At 33.7% G+C, this 16327-nt stretch overlaps 1 protein-coding gene and 1 long non-coding RNA gene across 2 annotated transcripts; one reads left to right on the top strand and one right to left on the bottom strand.

Annotated features, from left to right (window-relative positions):
• The first annotated feature begins 545 nt into the window (after positions 1-545).
• On the top strand, positions 546-10405 carry LOC137709348 (cinnamoyl-CoA reductase 1-like). Its single transcript, XM_068448434.1, has 5 exons — positions 546-828; positions 1108-1262; positions 1486-1671; positions 2324-2676; positions 10104-10405. Exons 1-5 carry the CDS (start codon positions 681-683, stop codon positions 10294-10296), a joined length of 1035 nt encoding a protein of 344 aa, XP_068304535.1. The 5' UTR covers positions 546-680; the 3' UTR covers positions 10297-10405.
• A 2242-nt stretch (positions 10406-12647) lies between these two features.
• Positions 12648-15470, bottom strand: LOC137708348 (uncharacterized). Its single transcript, XR_011064781.1, has 4 exons — positions 15341-15470; positions 14577-14728; positions 13492-13646; positions 12648-12992 (listed from the first exon to the last, which is right to left on the bottom strand). It is a non-coding gene; the product is annotated as an uncharacterized lncRNA (long non-coding RNA).
• Between the last annotated feature and the right edge of the window lie 857 nt (positions 15471-16327).

Genomic DNA, 16327 nt, shown 5'->3' with positions numbered 1-16327 from the left:
TGCGACAGTAATATTACATGTCATGTTTACACTTATAATAAAGATCTGATATTATGTATGTATTTATGTAAATGAAGAGTAATTGTTAGGATATCACTTCTTTTTTTTACCACATTAGTATAGCACAAATGAGAGTAAGTCATTTGCTTTGTATGTAAATAGTAATTAACATGACATGTACATCATTTACCATATTAAACAGTACCACTACTGGTTTTAAAATGTGACGACCTCTTAACATTTTTCATAAATAAAATATTAAAAAAAATTATGATTGCATTCATACGTAAGAATTCTAAAACTAGTCATTTTCAACCCCTCTGATTGCATTCATACGTAAGAATTCTAAAACCAGTCATTTAAAACCCCACTAATAACACCAATTAAAATATAATTTTTCTACAAATTAAAGAAAAAAAATAAAAAGTCATGTTACTCATGTCACATTTTTCCTTCGATCAGTCCCACTTGTAACATAGTGGCGGTAGGTGAGTCTGGTGGGCTCTCTCCTCCTTATAAAACTACATCAATTAGTCGCTGTTCTTGTTTTTTGCCTCCCCATTCTTCCAACACAAACGCACTTCAAACTTTCCTTTTCGTCTCTTCTCTTCTTATCTCTTTCGCTCCCAACAATCCCAAAAAAGAAAGTCTGTATCGTATCTCGTCCGGAAACAAAGCTAATGACCAAGATGCCTGCCGATAGCTCATCAATTTCCGGCCACGGCCAAACTATTTGTGTCACTGGAGCTGGAGGCTTCATTGCTTCTTGGATGGTGAAGCTATTACTCGAAAGCGGCTACACTGTTCGAGGAACCTTGAGAAACCCACGTAGTTCAAATCATTTACATCTTCTAGGCCTGCATTCACAATTTCACAGATAATTCGACATATTATATTGTTACGTTGTTATCGGACCGAATTATAATTATTGGTTACTTAATTATGTTTGCACGTGCAGTTCTTGTTTCATAATATTCGGTAGATATAATTCAGAATTTGACAGCGTAACATGCCATCCATGTTGCAAGACGTGTGCATCAGTCATTGTTCTTTGTGCTTTTATCCTTTATTTTTTGTGTGGTTTTCTTACTTTGGTTTTGGTTATAGATGACCCAAAGAATGCTTATTTGAGAGAGCTTGAAGGAGCTGCAGAGAGACTAACTTTGTGCAGAGCTGATCTCCTCGATTATGAGAGCCTCAAAGAAGCCATTAACGGCTGTGATGGAGTTTTTCACACAGCATCACCTGTCACGGATGATCCAGTGAGTTTTCCTTTCCCTTGACTTTCTCTTCTGCTTTTCTGCTTTTCTGTGTATAATAACATGGTGTTGAACATAGAGGTAACCCACGAAAGAAAGAAATCACTGTACTTTTTACTAGAAATAGAAAAATTTTGACCTATTTTATTTTCTTTAGAAATAATTATATATGATTATGCAATCCCAAAAATAGTACTATTCATTCTAGCCTAATATGTATATACAGGAACAAATGGTGGAGCCCGCAGTGAACGGAACCAAGAATGTGATTCAGGCAGCGGCGGAAGCAAAGGTGAAACGGGTGGTTTTCACGTCGTCAATCGGTGCGGTGTACATGGACCCCACCAGGGGTCCTGATGTGGTGGTTGATGAATCTTGTTGGAGTGATCTTGAATTTTGCAAGAACACCAAGGTTAGCAGAGCCATAATTATATATAATTTATTTTCTCATTAACCAAAAAAAAAATATCACTTACTAATATGAAGTAGTTATGTTTATCTACCAATAAAATACTTATTATATATTAGATAGAACACAGCAGAGAATCATTGCCGAAAAAAAAAAAAAGAAAAAGAAAAGAAGAAGCAACAACTACTCTATTTAGTAACTATTATTAGAATAACAATAATTCTGTAAATAAAAAAATGGTGACAATATATATATATGTGTATATATATATATATATATATATAACGCATTAGTCATCATTTTGATGTAACTATAACCTATTTTTTGGCTTTTTGTCACTATTTTCTTATTGGCAACATCATTATCCAACAAAAGCTACAAAAATAATTACTAAATGTAATAGTTGTTGCTCACTTTTTTTGTAGTGAATGAAAATATACATATGCATTGTGAAAAGTTGGAGAAAAATCTACTAGTTAAAAATAAATTTTTTGGTCAATTGGGATGCATGATTATAGACTTGGTTGAACATGCAAAATCAATATAAAAGAAACAATTTGGAAAGAAAAATCAATATAGAAAAAAAACCCAACATATAATTTATATTACTTTTGATAATTTGATAATGAATTAACAAATAAAAATTAAATTGCAGAACTGGTACTGCTACGGGAAAGCAGTGGCAGAGCAGGCAGCATGGGCTGAGGCCAAAGAGAAAGGGGTGGACTTGGTGGTGGTGAACCCAGTGCTGGTGCTCGGACCACTTCTGCAACCAACTGTCAATGCTAGCATCATTCATATCCTCAAGTACTTGAAGGGCTCAACCCAAACATATGCCAATTCAGTTCAGGCCTACGTGCATGTTAGGGACGTCGCACTAGCTCACATTCTGGTCTATGAGACACCCTCTGCCTCTGGCAGATATATTTGTGCTGAGAGTGTGCTCCATCGTGGCGATGTGGTGGAAATCCTGGCCAAATTCTTCCCGGAATACCCTATTCCAAACAAGTAAGTGCAACATCATTATCCTTGTCAATTTTGGTACAAACCCTTTTACTGAGTCGTTGAGTGTATATGGTAAATTTTCTTGTTTTTGTTAGATTAAAATGTAGAAATATAGAGAATAATCCAAATGATGACCTTGAGGTACGATTGAATCGTTTCCTTAAACTGTTATTTGCCCCCACTCGAATGAGTTTGCTAGAGTGTTCTTGGCAAATCACTTGCAGGATACAACAAAGTATGAAATATTCGATTAGCAAAACCGAACTATATTCCCTAATAAATAACTAGAAAGAAATTGTATGAATGCGATGGAGAGAGAAGAGAGCAAGGAATGTAGAAACAAATTTTTGAAATTGTTTGTGAAACATTATGCCACAATAGGTATTTATAGGCATTAAGGCACCCGTTCATCGAGTCATTTCATTTTAGTTGAAGATATGCAACTCTTCTTAAAAGTGTTGATCCAAAAGACATGTCTTCTATTTAATATTTTCAGAAAATAAATATTGACTAATTACATCTTTTAATTCTACTCATACAATTTGAGCAAACATCATGTCATTTAACCAAAAGTTGCAATCATTCAACAAAATATACAACCGTAAAAGGTTGAATAAAACACAACCCTTTGTAAGGTTGTTGCACTTTCTGCGCGCACACACATGCTGCAGCTAAGTCATATATATATATATATATATATATATATAAAATAATTTATATATTTATTATTGAAATCTCTAACAATCCTTCCCAATTTCAATAATATAATAACATTTCTCTCTTTATAATTAACCACAAACATATTGATATAATCATGTGTACAATAAAGGTGTCTTTCAAATTAAACATTTAATCAGTGTAAGTAATTCAAAGTTATAACGAATGCGATGGTGACCTAAGTTTAAACTGCCTATTCTTATGTTAAAACCGGAATCACTACACACGTGATTATGTCTTATTTCCTTAAAGAAATTTCTGAACTAATTAAGTACTATTATGGCCTTGTGCTTCATCCTACTTTCATGAACATTTACAAGAGAAAACCCAACTCTTGGTAGAAGCGGCACCACTTCTTATGTTCATATATGTGAGGTTCCTTCCCATGTCCCTGTTACTATAGACATAATTGCAAATAATCTCATTAAGTGACTGATCATCTTGGAATGAGCTATATATTAATTTTCAATGATTTCACAACCACTTAACAATAACTTGTTATTACCTATTAAACTTTTAAACTAGTGACGTTCTAGACAAAGTCCGGTTACCATTATTGGTGGCTAATTTTCAGTAAAGGATTTTAGCCCCATTCCACTAGATGTACTAACTACCAAAGCTCTTGAAAGTACTTTCGTTAACGGATCCGCCAAGTTATTACTTGATTTAACATAAATAATATTAATAACTCCATCAGTTATTAATTGTTTGACATATTCATGTCTCAAGCTAATATGTCTAGACTTTTCATTGTATACCTTATTGTATGCTCTAGACAAAGTAGGCTCACTATCACAGTATAAGGAAATAGATGGTATTGGTTGTGGCCACAACTCTATTTCCAATAACAAATTTCTAATCCATTTCGCTTCTTTACCTACTACCGCTAATGCTATAAATTCAGATTCCATAGTTGAATGTGTTATACATGTTTGCTTCTTTGAAGCCCAAGAAATTGCTCATCTGGCAATTGTAAAAATCCACCATGATGTAGACTTATTATTATTAGCACTTGTTATCCAACTTGCATCTGAATATCCTTCAAGTACTGCTAGAAACTCATAGCAAGTTAAACTCGGGTTCATAGTTCTTTTAAGATAACCAAAAATTCTATTTGTTGCTTTCCAATGAGCAGTACCTGGATGACTAGTGTATCTAGAAAGTTTGCTTACTGTAAATGCGATATCTAGCCTAGTACAATGCATGACATACATTAAACTTCCGATTACACTAGCATATTCAAGTTGTGCAATGGACCTACTAGAATTATTAAGCAAAGTTTCACTAGGGTCATAAGGGGTATTTGCTTCTTTTATTTGTAGATACTTAAACTTAAGAAGCAATTTTTCTATATAATGTGACTGACACAAAGCGTAACCCCTACTATGCTTCTTTACTTTAATTCCCAAGATAGTATCTACTTCATTCAAGTCCTTCATCTTAAATTTTGAATTTAGATACTTTTTAGTTTCAGATACACCTTTCATATTTGTACCAAAAATTAGCAAGTCATCGACATATAAACATATAACAACACCATAATCATTTGTGGATTTAGAGTATATGCATTTATCAGCACTGTTATGTCTAAATCGATATGATAAAATGACAAAATCAAACTTTTCATGCCATTATTTTGGTGCTTGCTTCAATCCATATAACGACTTGACTAATTTACAAACCTTCTTTTCATTCCCGGGGAGAACAAACCCTTATGGTTGTTCCCTGCAGACTTCTTCATCCAAATCACCATTTAAAAATGTTGTTTTCACATTCATTTGATGCACATGTAAATTATATAAAGATGCCAACGCAAACAATATTCTAACTGATGTGAGCCTAGCTACTAGTGCAGATGTATCGAAATAGCCTATTCCCTTTTTTTGCTTAAAACCTTTGGCAACCAACCTGACTTTAAATGGCCGAATAGACCCATCTGTATTGTATTTTCTTCTAAATACCCACTTACAACCTATTGCTTTTGATTCTTGAGGCAAGTTTACTAAAACCCATGTCTGATTAAATATTAATGATTCAAACTCATCATATATAGCCTCTTTCTAAAAGGTTGCATCTCTTGAAGTTGCTTCGCTTAGACTTTTAGGATCATCCTCAACATTCAACAATATGAGTATCTTTTAATAACCTTTTTTCTATTTCCTTCGACTAAAAATACAATAGATTGAGACAAAATAAAATTAAAGCCTAGAGTCTTTTCTTTTCTTACCCTTTGGCTTTTCCTTTGTTCATTAACAATTTTAGACTGTTTTCTTTTCTCACCTTGAGAATGACTAGTAGCTGGATTAGAGAAAGGTGTTTAATCATTCTCTTTTCCAAACATTGAGTAGTCATTATAAAATTTATTTTCTATAAATTTGACATCTCTAGACTCAACTACTGGATTTGAGTTTAAATTAAGCAACTTATATGCCTTTGAATATTTTGCATATCCTACAAATATGCTTTTAATTCCTCTTGGACTCAACTTGGATCTCTTAGGGTCCAATGCCTTGTAAAAGGATGCATAACCCCATATTCTCAAATACGACAAATTTGGTTTTCTTCATTTCCAAATTTCATATGGTGACACATGTGTCTTCGTAGATATAATTGTGTATATGGCATGCAGTTAACAATGCTTCACCCCATAAATATTTAGGAGTATTATCATTAATCATCTTAGAGTTAATCATTTCAGTGAGTGTTCTATTTTTTCTTTCTACCAAATCATTTTGTTGTGGTGTATATGGTGCAGTTCTTTGATGTACAACACCATGCTCTTCACAAAAAATATCAAAATCATGTGAAAAATATTCACCACCTCTATCACTACAAAGGCATTTAATTTTCCTTCCTTTTTGGTTTTCAACTTCAGCCTTATAGCGCTTAAAACACTTAAAAGCTTCATCATTATTAGACAATAAATAAACATAAGTGAACTTAGAACAATTATCTATAAATGTGATAAAATATCTTTTTCCTCCTCTTATTAAAACACCATTAAATTCACATATGTCAGAATGTATTAAGTCTAATAAATTTGTATTTCTTTCGGCAGTTGGAAAAGGTTTCTTAGTCATTTTTGCTTGAGTACATGTTTCACATTTATCATTGTCATCATCATTGCAAGCAATTAAACCAAGTGTGCGCATGTATTTTAAAGATCTAAAATTTACTTGTGCTAAAAGTAAATGTCAGAAATGAGAGGAAGATTCAACAATATAAGCAGAAGAATTCAATTTATTATTAATATTTAGTTTGAACATCCCATCACAAGAATACCCCTTCTCAACAAACATCTCATTTTTCAACATTATTAACTTGTCAGACTCTAGAACAGTCTTTATATCGTTTTTACAAAATAAATTTGCAGACACAAGATTCTTTCTAATTTATGGAACATGTAGTACATTAAGCAATATCAATTTCTTCCCTGAAGTAAATTGAAGTTCAATGGTTCCTTTTCCTAGAACTTTGGCAGAATTATGATTCTCCATTAAAACCTTTTGATTGTCCATTGATGCTTCATATGTCTTGAATTGTGCCTTATCATTGTACATATGTACAATAGCCCCTAAGTCAAGCCACCAATCAGATGATTTTATTGCCGCTGCCATACTCAATTCGGTAATCATGCTAATATGCATCATTGATACCATTGCAACAATGTTATGAACTCTAGAATTTTCCACCATATTTACCCTTTTGGTCTTATTGGCATACTCCTGACTTTCTTTTTTGTGTCTACAATCACGAATGTAATGGCCTTTCTTTCCACAATGGTAGCAAACAACATTTGCATTCTTTTGATTGTTGTTGGAATTGGTCTTCTTAAACTTCATTTTGTCAATTTTGACTTTAAAGTTCTTTTTATAATTGTTTCCTTCGACAATGTGAACTTTAGAGTAATCTTGATTTGCAAAATTCTTATCACGATTTCGAGTTTCCTCTTCAATTTGAATACCCTTTTGTAAATCCTTCAAACTAATATCTTCTATCATGTGTAGAAGTTTCTTTCTATAGTTATTCCATGTTTGGGGTAATTCTACCATAATAGCCCCAACTATCATAGGATCCAAAAAAAACTATTTTAAGTTCATGAAGCTTTGAGACCAAGACCAATAATTCATGAACTTGGTCTATGATGGGTTTTATCAAACATAGTGAATTCATAATATTTGAACATCAAAAATTTATCGGTACCTCTTTTCTTAGTTGTGTACTTGTGTTCAAGTGCTTTCCAAATTTCTTTTGGAGATTGAATGTGTGCGTACAAGTCATATAATCGATCAGATAATGTGCCCAAGATGTGTCCTTGACATACCAATTCATCTTCTTCCCGCTTCTTTCGATCATCAACTATTTTGTCTGAGTTTTCGTCAGAGTTTTTGTCACTTGGTTCACAAATAGACTCCAATTTTGAGTTCATCACATATATGACATTTAGAACAATAAGCATGAAACGCATCTTGTCCTTCCATCGGGTGAAATTTGATCTATCAAATTTGTCTAGCTTGTAGACATCTTGATTGATAATCTTCAAAGCCATGTTATCAGATTTGTTCTCCATGACGAAAATAACACTTTAAGATTGTTGGATTAAAATGTAGAAATATAGGGAATAATCCAAATGATGACTTGGAGGTACGACTTGAATCGTTTCCTTAAAGTGTTATTTGCCCTCACTCGAATGAGTTTGCTAAAATGTTCTTGGAAAATCACTTACAGGATACAACAAAGTATGGAATATTCGATTAGCAAAACCAAATTATATTCCCTTAGAAATAACTAAAAAGAAATTGTATGAATGTGATGGAGAGAGAAGAGAGCAAGGAATGTAGAAACAAATTTATGAAATTATGTGTGAAACATTATACCACAATAGGTATTTATAGGCATTAAGGCACCTGTTCATCGAGTCCTTTCATTTTAGTTGAAAATATACAACTCTTCTTAAAAGTGTTGATCCAAAAGACATATCTTCTATTTAATATTTTCAGAAAATAAATATTGACTAATTACATTTTTTAATTCTACTCATACAATTTGAGTAAGTATCATGTCTTTTAACCAAAAGTTGCAATTATTCAACAAAATATACAATCGTAAAAGGTTGAATAAAACACAACCCTTAATAAGGTTGCTGCCCTTTCTACGCGCACGCACATGCTGCACAACGCAGCCAAGTCATATATATATATATATATATATATATATATATATATATATATAATATAATAATAATAATAATAATAATAATAATAATTTATATATTTATTATTGAAATCTCTAACAGTTTTTACTACTGTTATTAATGTTGTTATTAGGTTAGTTTTGTGACTTTTGTTTCTTATAAAGATAAAGATGTCTGATTAGATTTTGGTAAAATGAAATATTAATTACGGTCGTTCATGAATGCGTAGACAATTTCAAAACATTGATTCTTTTGTTTATGCATACATAGATGAGTCTTTCTTAAGTCATTGATCTAATGTAGACGGGTGGACGTCCATAGAATTGGCCATGCAAGATCACAAATGTTTAGGCTTCATTTTCTTGAGTAACTTCTGAGCATACTACAAATAGACATTCAACTTTAGAATTTTAGGGTTTTTAATTGTTAGTAAGACTTGTTGGGCTACTCTTATACATACATATATATATATATAGATATATAATCCAACGCATGTCGATATGAATATTTCTCCACTTCTAAATTTAAAATCTGAGGATTTATTTTATGATTCGACACCTGATTATGGAAGACATGCGTAAGCTTTTGATCGCATGAGCTTTGTTGCGGTGTGGGGCAGTTGTAGTTGTACCAGCTTTGACATGTCTACACAAAACAAAAGACTCCCCAAATTGAAAATTGAGCACCAAAAAAAGTTGAAATAGTGATGTATAAATATACTTGTGGAGCTAATGAGTCCTTACCTACTACAAGACTCCACCTCACCCTGACATTATCTTTAGCGTTTATTATCCTTTGCAATATGTCACTCTCTTTACCTACCAATATGTCATGTCTGTACCGATATTTTTTTGGGGGCTGTTTTATGGAATAGGATTTTTTTTTTTTTTTTTTTTTCTTTTCTTTTCTTCTCTTTCTTTTTGTTTGAACGGTCACAATTAAACCACGTCAACATCTTATATTAATTTTTAAAAGCAAGAAAAAAACAAAATAAGATAATGTGAGAGGAGAGAATGGAAGGGATGAGAGGAGGAAGGAAAAGAATCCTAATTCCTATTTTATTTCTTGCTTTTAGCTATGGAATCTTTGTAATTTGTACTTGTTATAAAAATTCCCTTTGACCAAAAAAAATAAAAATAAAAATTATCCCCTTTGTTAGGCGGTGCAAGTTCAATGATATAGTGCTCTCAATGATCTTAGGAATATATGCGATGCCAATATTTCACCATTACTAGGTCCCACTTCAGGAAATGAAATGGGTCAACAAAAATTCAGGAAATAATACTGTCTTCTGCATGAAGACTAATTGGTGTTCTTAAACTATATTTCAATAAGAATAAATAAATATTTGCGAATCATTGGTTTACTTCTTTTGTATATTTTGTTGAGCATATCTAAAAGAGTGATTAGCATCATACTAATTGATAGCTTCTTCTGATATGTATTTGCATTTTGTTAGTTTACTTGGTGTTTTTTATTTTGTGTGATTAAACTAATATGTCAAATATATACTTTGCAGGTGTAAAGATAATGGGAAACCCAGAGCAGAATCATACAAGTTCACAAACCAGAAGCTACGAGATTTAGGGTTGGAGTTCACCCCAGTCAAACATACCCTGTATGAAACTGTCAAGAGCTTGCAGGAGAAGGGCCACCTTCCAGTCCCTACAAAACAAGAACAAGATTCCATTAAAATTCGATCTTGCTTATAATTGTATAAACAGAAAAGAAGCATGAATATGTTCGAGTCCTTGATTGTTTGTTTGTTTAAATACTTATCTTATTTTGGTCCCTATAATAAAGCTGCAACGGTATTTTTAATACTAGCTTCTAGTGGAGGAGGGCACAGTTTTCAGGAAAGATGTTTGCAGTCCCATTTCTGAATTCTGAGAACCAAAGAAATTTTTGTAGAGTCAATAACTCTTAAGCCAAAGTATCTTATATTTTTGGAAACGGTTAATTTTCTGACTTCTGTTCGTAATTTCCAACTAATTATTTGCATGGTATAAGATTAGGAAAACATCCCCATGATAAGGAAAGATTTTTAGTGTATCAGGAACATACCTTCATATATAAAGTATTATTATACAAGTGGATGAACACTTCAAAAAAAAAAAAAAAAAAAAATTTCTCACTTATTTTATAACACTTGAGTACCAAGCCGTATTCATACTACACTGCAAAATCTCTCCATATAAGCAAATGGATAAAAAGAAATTTAAAAGGAAAGCAAATACTATTGTGCAAAATTGTTTTAACAGTTTGGGATTTTCAATGTACTATTAATACGAAGGTGTGATCTTTTATCTTAAAATACTTCAATACAATTTAGGAAGTTACCACTTAATATGTAATATTATACAAGGATAATTACTTTTTCTGACGTGTGACAATTGTATTTGATTCACAATTCCTAACAACACTTTCTCTATCACATAAGTGAGAACGTTTGTTCAATTCAGACGAAACCGATCCCCTTCGGAACCCAATAATATGAGCCTAAGGATCAAATGATCCGTGCCGTTGAAATTTGATCTAACGGCTACAAATAGGAAGTCTTTTTAAAAGTTATAATAATTGTAGCAGTTTTATCAAATTTCAACGATCCGGATCAAATGATCATTGGGCTCAGATTATTGAGATTCAGAGAGGATCCGGTTCCAGTTCAGACAACGTGCCAACTCTATCTGCAAATTCAATTAAGAATTTAATTATTTGAATTGGTTTAGGACTTTGAGGCCTCAAATTCCTCCTAATGTGGGATTGGATGCCATTGCAGGGCGGCTGGTGTAATTGGATGACTCAAAAAGGTGTGGAATAATAGAAGGGATATATATATACAAGTAAACTACCGACCAAGGAACAATTGGTTGGTTTCTTGGTGAAGCACATGCGGTGCGAAGTTGGTCGATTATACTGTTATACAGTCACAAATATTCAATTGTAATGCCGACCCTTTCAAAGGAAACTCCACCATATGAGGACCAAACAAAACTCATGATGCCATGCGTATGTATTTCGTAAGCCTGCATGAGCATTATACCATATAAATATTAATAAGGAAATGGTTTTCAGTCATTTTAGCGTTACACACTTCTCTGTTTAATGCTAACTCTTTATTTTATTTTATTATTTAATTTGATGATCATAAATTAAGAAAGTTGTGTTAAAAGTTAAAATGAGTCCGCAAAAATTACTTTCCTATATATATATATATATGTGTGTGTGTGTAATAAATATAGGTATAGGCAGTGACAGATCCAAGATTTAAATCTTGGGGATCCTAGTATTAAATACAACTTTTTTAGATAGGAGAAGAGTGAAGCGCTCAAAAAAATAAATAAATAAATAATTCAATTTATTCACATGATGGGCTTGTTATGCCCATGTCAACAAATATCAGCATGCGCCAAAACAATCTGATGAGTAATATAGAGAGAACTTGTCGAGTATTGTCAATGCAACATGTCGAAATATGCCTAGCATGCATTGCAACGAACATTTAATAGGCACAAAAGGACCTGTAATAACATTCGGAAGGTCATCAGAAAACCTTCACATGTATATTTTTCGGACTCGGATAGTCCTGGGACCACCTTAGTCCCTACTTTCATCCACCCCAGGGTATAGAGAAGAACATATTATAAATAGTGTGCATATTTGATCGTTTGGTACGCAGACGAGACAGGACGGAATGGAATGGGACGGGATGGGACAGGACGAGACATAATGGAGGTTCCGTGTTATGTTTGGTACGCGCATGATGGAATGGGACGGTTGTTCTGTTCTGCGTTTGGTACGCGTTGGACGGAATGGAATCAAAAGATTGAATGAATAACTTACCCCTATTTCGTCTGTTGTTTGGTACAATGTTTATGCGTGGGACGGGACGATACTATTTTGTTTTGTTTTTTTTCTTTTGTTTTGAACTTGTTCATATTTGAACACATATATGCTTATCTATGATATATTTTTTACACTAGCACATGGCCGAAGATATGTTATGCCATTTCTTGATCGAAGACATGGCAGAAGAAGCAAAACAAATAACAATGGCAGAGAATTTAGCGAGAGAAAGTGAATGACTAAAGATTGTATTTCTTGAGCAATGAATGAATTACAGAGACAGGTATTTGTTATTTATACAAGTATTCTTTGCTTTACTCATAAGCTAGTAACCAACTAACTTCCTTATATCCCTACGAATCCCAACAGTATAACAGCCTTCCTACAATTTGATGTGTAACCTTCATGCTGATGTGTTTGTAAAGCCATACCGATGTGTACATATCAGTCAACAGACCCATGGCCTGAAGAAATAACTTCATGTTTCTTGAGTATTCATCTAATAAAAGGTTATTTGGATCTTTAAGATAATCTAATGTGCTGCTACAACATACATGGAGACCTATAAAACAAAAAGTAAAGAGCATTGGTAAGTAATAATAAAATAGAAAAACTACACAAATTTATCAGCAAGCCATGAATGACCAATCTCGTGATAATTCCAAATCATGTTTTTTTTTTTTTTCTTTTTTTTTTTCCGAACGATAATTCATTCAACACTTAAACGATAGAACTCCCATATACAAGGAGAAGAGATGAGCGTATGAGAAAACCAAATAAACTTCAACAGACTATCTTTTACAATCACACACACTAGTAAAACTGCTTGCAAGTCACAATCTTTCACATTGTTTTTCCTAAACCGCATGCATGCTTCCCCCCTAGCAAAAGCAGTTACAAACTTACATGATGTCTGACATGGTTAAAGACAAGGGCAACTTTTACAAAAGAGACCATTTAGGTTAATTACTGAGTTCAATTCCACGAGAGCAAATGTATGCAAGCTTTCCAGAATTAAAATTGAACTCAAATTTTGTGTGACTCAGGGTTCAGTTACCTACCTGTTCATCGGGGTACCTCTCGAAGTGTGAAGATACTGAACCTGAACTGTCAGTTTCTCCAGAGCTCTTCTCAGAAGACTTCTTCCACAACCACTTGCGCTCCATCTACGGTTCAATTCTCCAACTCCCCAATTAGCACATCACAATGTGTTCATCTACAACACACAATTACAATTTTACAGAGTCATCAAAAACTGACCTCGAATCCTCTTCAAAATTGCATGAAACAGAAGATGAAAGCCTTAAATAGTTAGCCAACAACGAAATCCTTAGAGATTGTTGTTGCAGAACTATAACTCCAACTAATACAGCAAAGCCTTTCAAATTTAGGAAGCAAATTCTTTCCACCAAATCTAAAGCATTTAAGCAAAAAAAGAAAGCCTTCGCTTTAAGGGTGGGCATAAAAACCGCCAAACCGAAAAACCGCATCGAACCGTAAGAAAAAAAACCGAAAAAAACCGTGTTGACCGGAAAAGTCAACTTTGAGTGAAAAACCGAACCGAACCGTTCAAATCAGTTCCGGTTCTGGTTTCGAATGACCAAGAACCGGCCGAACCGAACCGAACCGTTTTATTAATAATAAATAAATAAATTATATACACACACACATGTCATGGTATAATAGGTTGAAAAATAGGTTGAAAAATTGTGTACAGGAGCTGCTGCTTCTTGCTTGCTCTCTGAAGTCTGAAAACTTGCAATTTGTTTCATCATTTTTTTGTTTGTTGACTGATTGACCAGTGCATATGTATTTTAGTTGTCTCTTTTTGTTGACTTGGTGCCACTACCAAAGACATTTGCATTAAAAAAGATGTGTTGTATGCAACTTTATGTAATCAGTTTTAGAATATGTATTTGAATGCATAATGATTTGGTGTTCAAATAATTTATTATTAGGAACCGTAAACCGGCAAGAACCGAATCGGAACCGGTGTAGACCGAACCGTAATGTTCTAGTCATAAATTTAAGTGGAACCGCACCGAATCGAACCGTTAATATATTTCGGTTCCGGTTCCAATTTAAAGGTGGAACCGCACTGAACCGCACCGTGCCCAGCCCTACTTCGCTTATCACATTCTCTCACCTTTGCTTCAAATCCGCTCCAAAAAACATCTAACCCAAAATATTATCACACTATATAAGAATCAAAACAAAATGGATCTGCAGACTCGCTCATTCTGAAGACTCGACGATTTGCCGCTCCAGCAGCATCACATCCAACTCAATCAATTGCTTCTGAAATAGTGAAAAAAACATGACAATGTGCATTGCTTCTGAAATAGTGAAAAAACCATGACAATGTGCAATCACTAAATACCCAATTCTCACAAAACAAGAACAACCAAATTCTCGAAATCACAAAAGAAGAACAACCCAATTGATAAATTGATGAAATTTTGCAGAATACCCAGTTTCAGAAGCCAAAATTGCATGAATGGAACAGTGCTTGCATCAGAAAATAAAGGGAAAAAAAAAAAACCAAAATATCCAACACAAAAGCTCCAATTTAAGAGCAACCCAGAAACTCAAATTCAAAAAATTATCAAAAATTTTGAAGTACTAAAATTCAACTTAGAAAGAATAAAAGGAGGAAGACCCAGATTAAAGAACCAGCTTTTTCCATCATACAAAGCCAAGCTCACAACTGAACCCACTAAATCGCACAGCTCGGTACCAGATTCAATTCTTTACAAACCAGAATCGTAATAAACCTTAAAAATCAGACTTTGTTCTTTTTCCCAAGCACAAGTTAAACTAGAGAAACCAAGAAAACTAACTTATTTTCTCATAAGCATCCTATTTTCCCAGAAAATTGAAAATTTTCCTGGAAAAATCAAGAAAACGAACCTGGAGATGCAGCAGCTACGGGAGAAGATCGAGATCGAACCTGGAGATGCAGCGGCTACGGGAGAGGATGAGGAGGAAGGCTACGGGAAAAGTCAGCGGCAGGCAGAGAAGATGGAGCGAAGAAGATAGAATTTTAGGGTTTGTTTTTTGAATGGTGTAAATATTGATAAAGATAAGGGGTATTTTTGTCTTAAAATGTTATAATTTCACGAATGTAGAACGAGTCGTTGCAGGGGGTGAGGTGGAACCAAAATTCACCCAAAACTCGTCCCGCAGCGTGTTCCACCCATTTTAGGCGCACCAAACATGGGATAGGCTTGTCCCACTTCTTTCCGTCCCGTCCCGTCCTGTCCCATCCCATGTACCAAACGGTACCTATGTATTGGCCGTATGGGAAGGGTTGAAAAGATACCATAATGTTGATGTAGCTCAACAAACATCCCATCCCGCCATTAAAAAAGGGGGTATTTTTTCTTCAGAAGTTTCATCCATGTAATGTACGTAATCAAGTTCAATTCTAACCCCCACCAACTGTATTTTATTTTATAGTTGCGTAGTCTCGTAACTCCAATCTCATATTACAAGCAATTTTCTCCTCCGTCTCCAGACTTTCCTTTATATTTTCCCCCCTTTTCTATAGTATGCACTGAGTAGATAGATTGAGGCCGACGGTGTAATATATTCTACGTTTAGAACGAGTCATCTTCTACGTACGATAAAACCTTCTATATATATTATATAGCTATAAAATTGAGACCGAACCAATTTTATTACTATTACTTAATAGAGGTGTAATTAAAAAATATATGTATTCTTTTACTTAGCTATTCTTAATGAAAGTTGAATAAATACAAAGAACTTCGTGTAGTGAAGGATGTTAATTTTCAAGTTGTACCATTAGAAAAGTAGACACCTAATTATTCAAGAGAGACCTTTTTTCATGCAAAATGCTGTGTTTAAAAAATCACTCAAGAAATATGAAGCATA

Source organism: Pyrus communis, chromosome 11 (genome assembly GCF_963583255.1).
Source record: "Pyrus communis chromosome 11, drPyrComm1.1, whole genome shotgun sequence".
In the NCBI taxonomy this organism is placed as follows: domain Eukaryota; kingdom Viridiplantae; phylum Streptophyta; class Magnoliopsida; order Rosales; family Rosaceae; genus Pyrus; species Pyrus communis.
The sequence above is the reverse complement of the archived record's forward strand: the minus strand, read 5'-3'. Positions and strand labels throughout refer to the sequence as shown.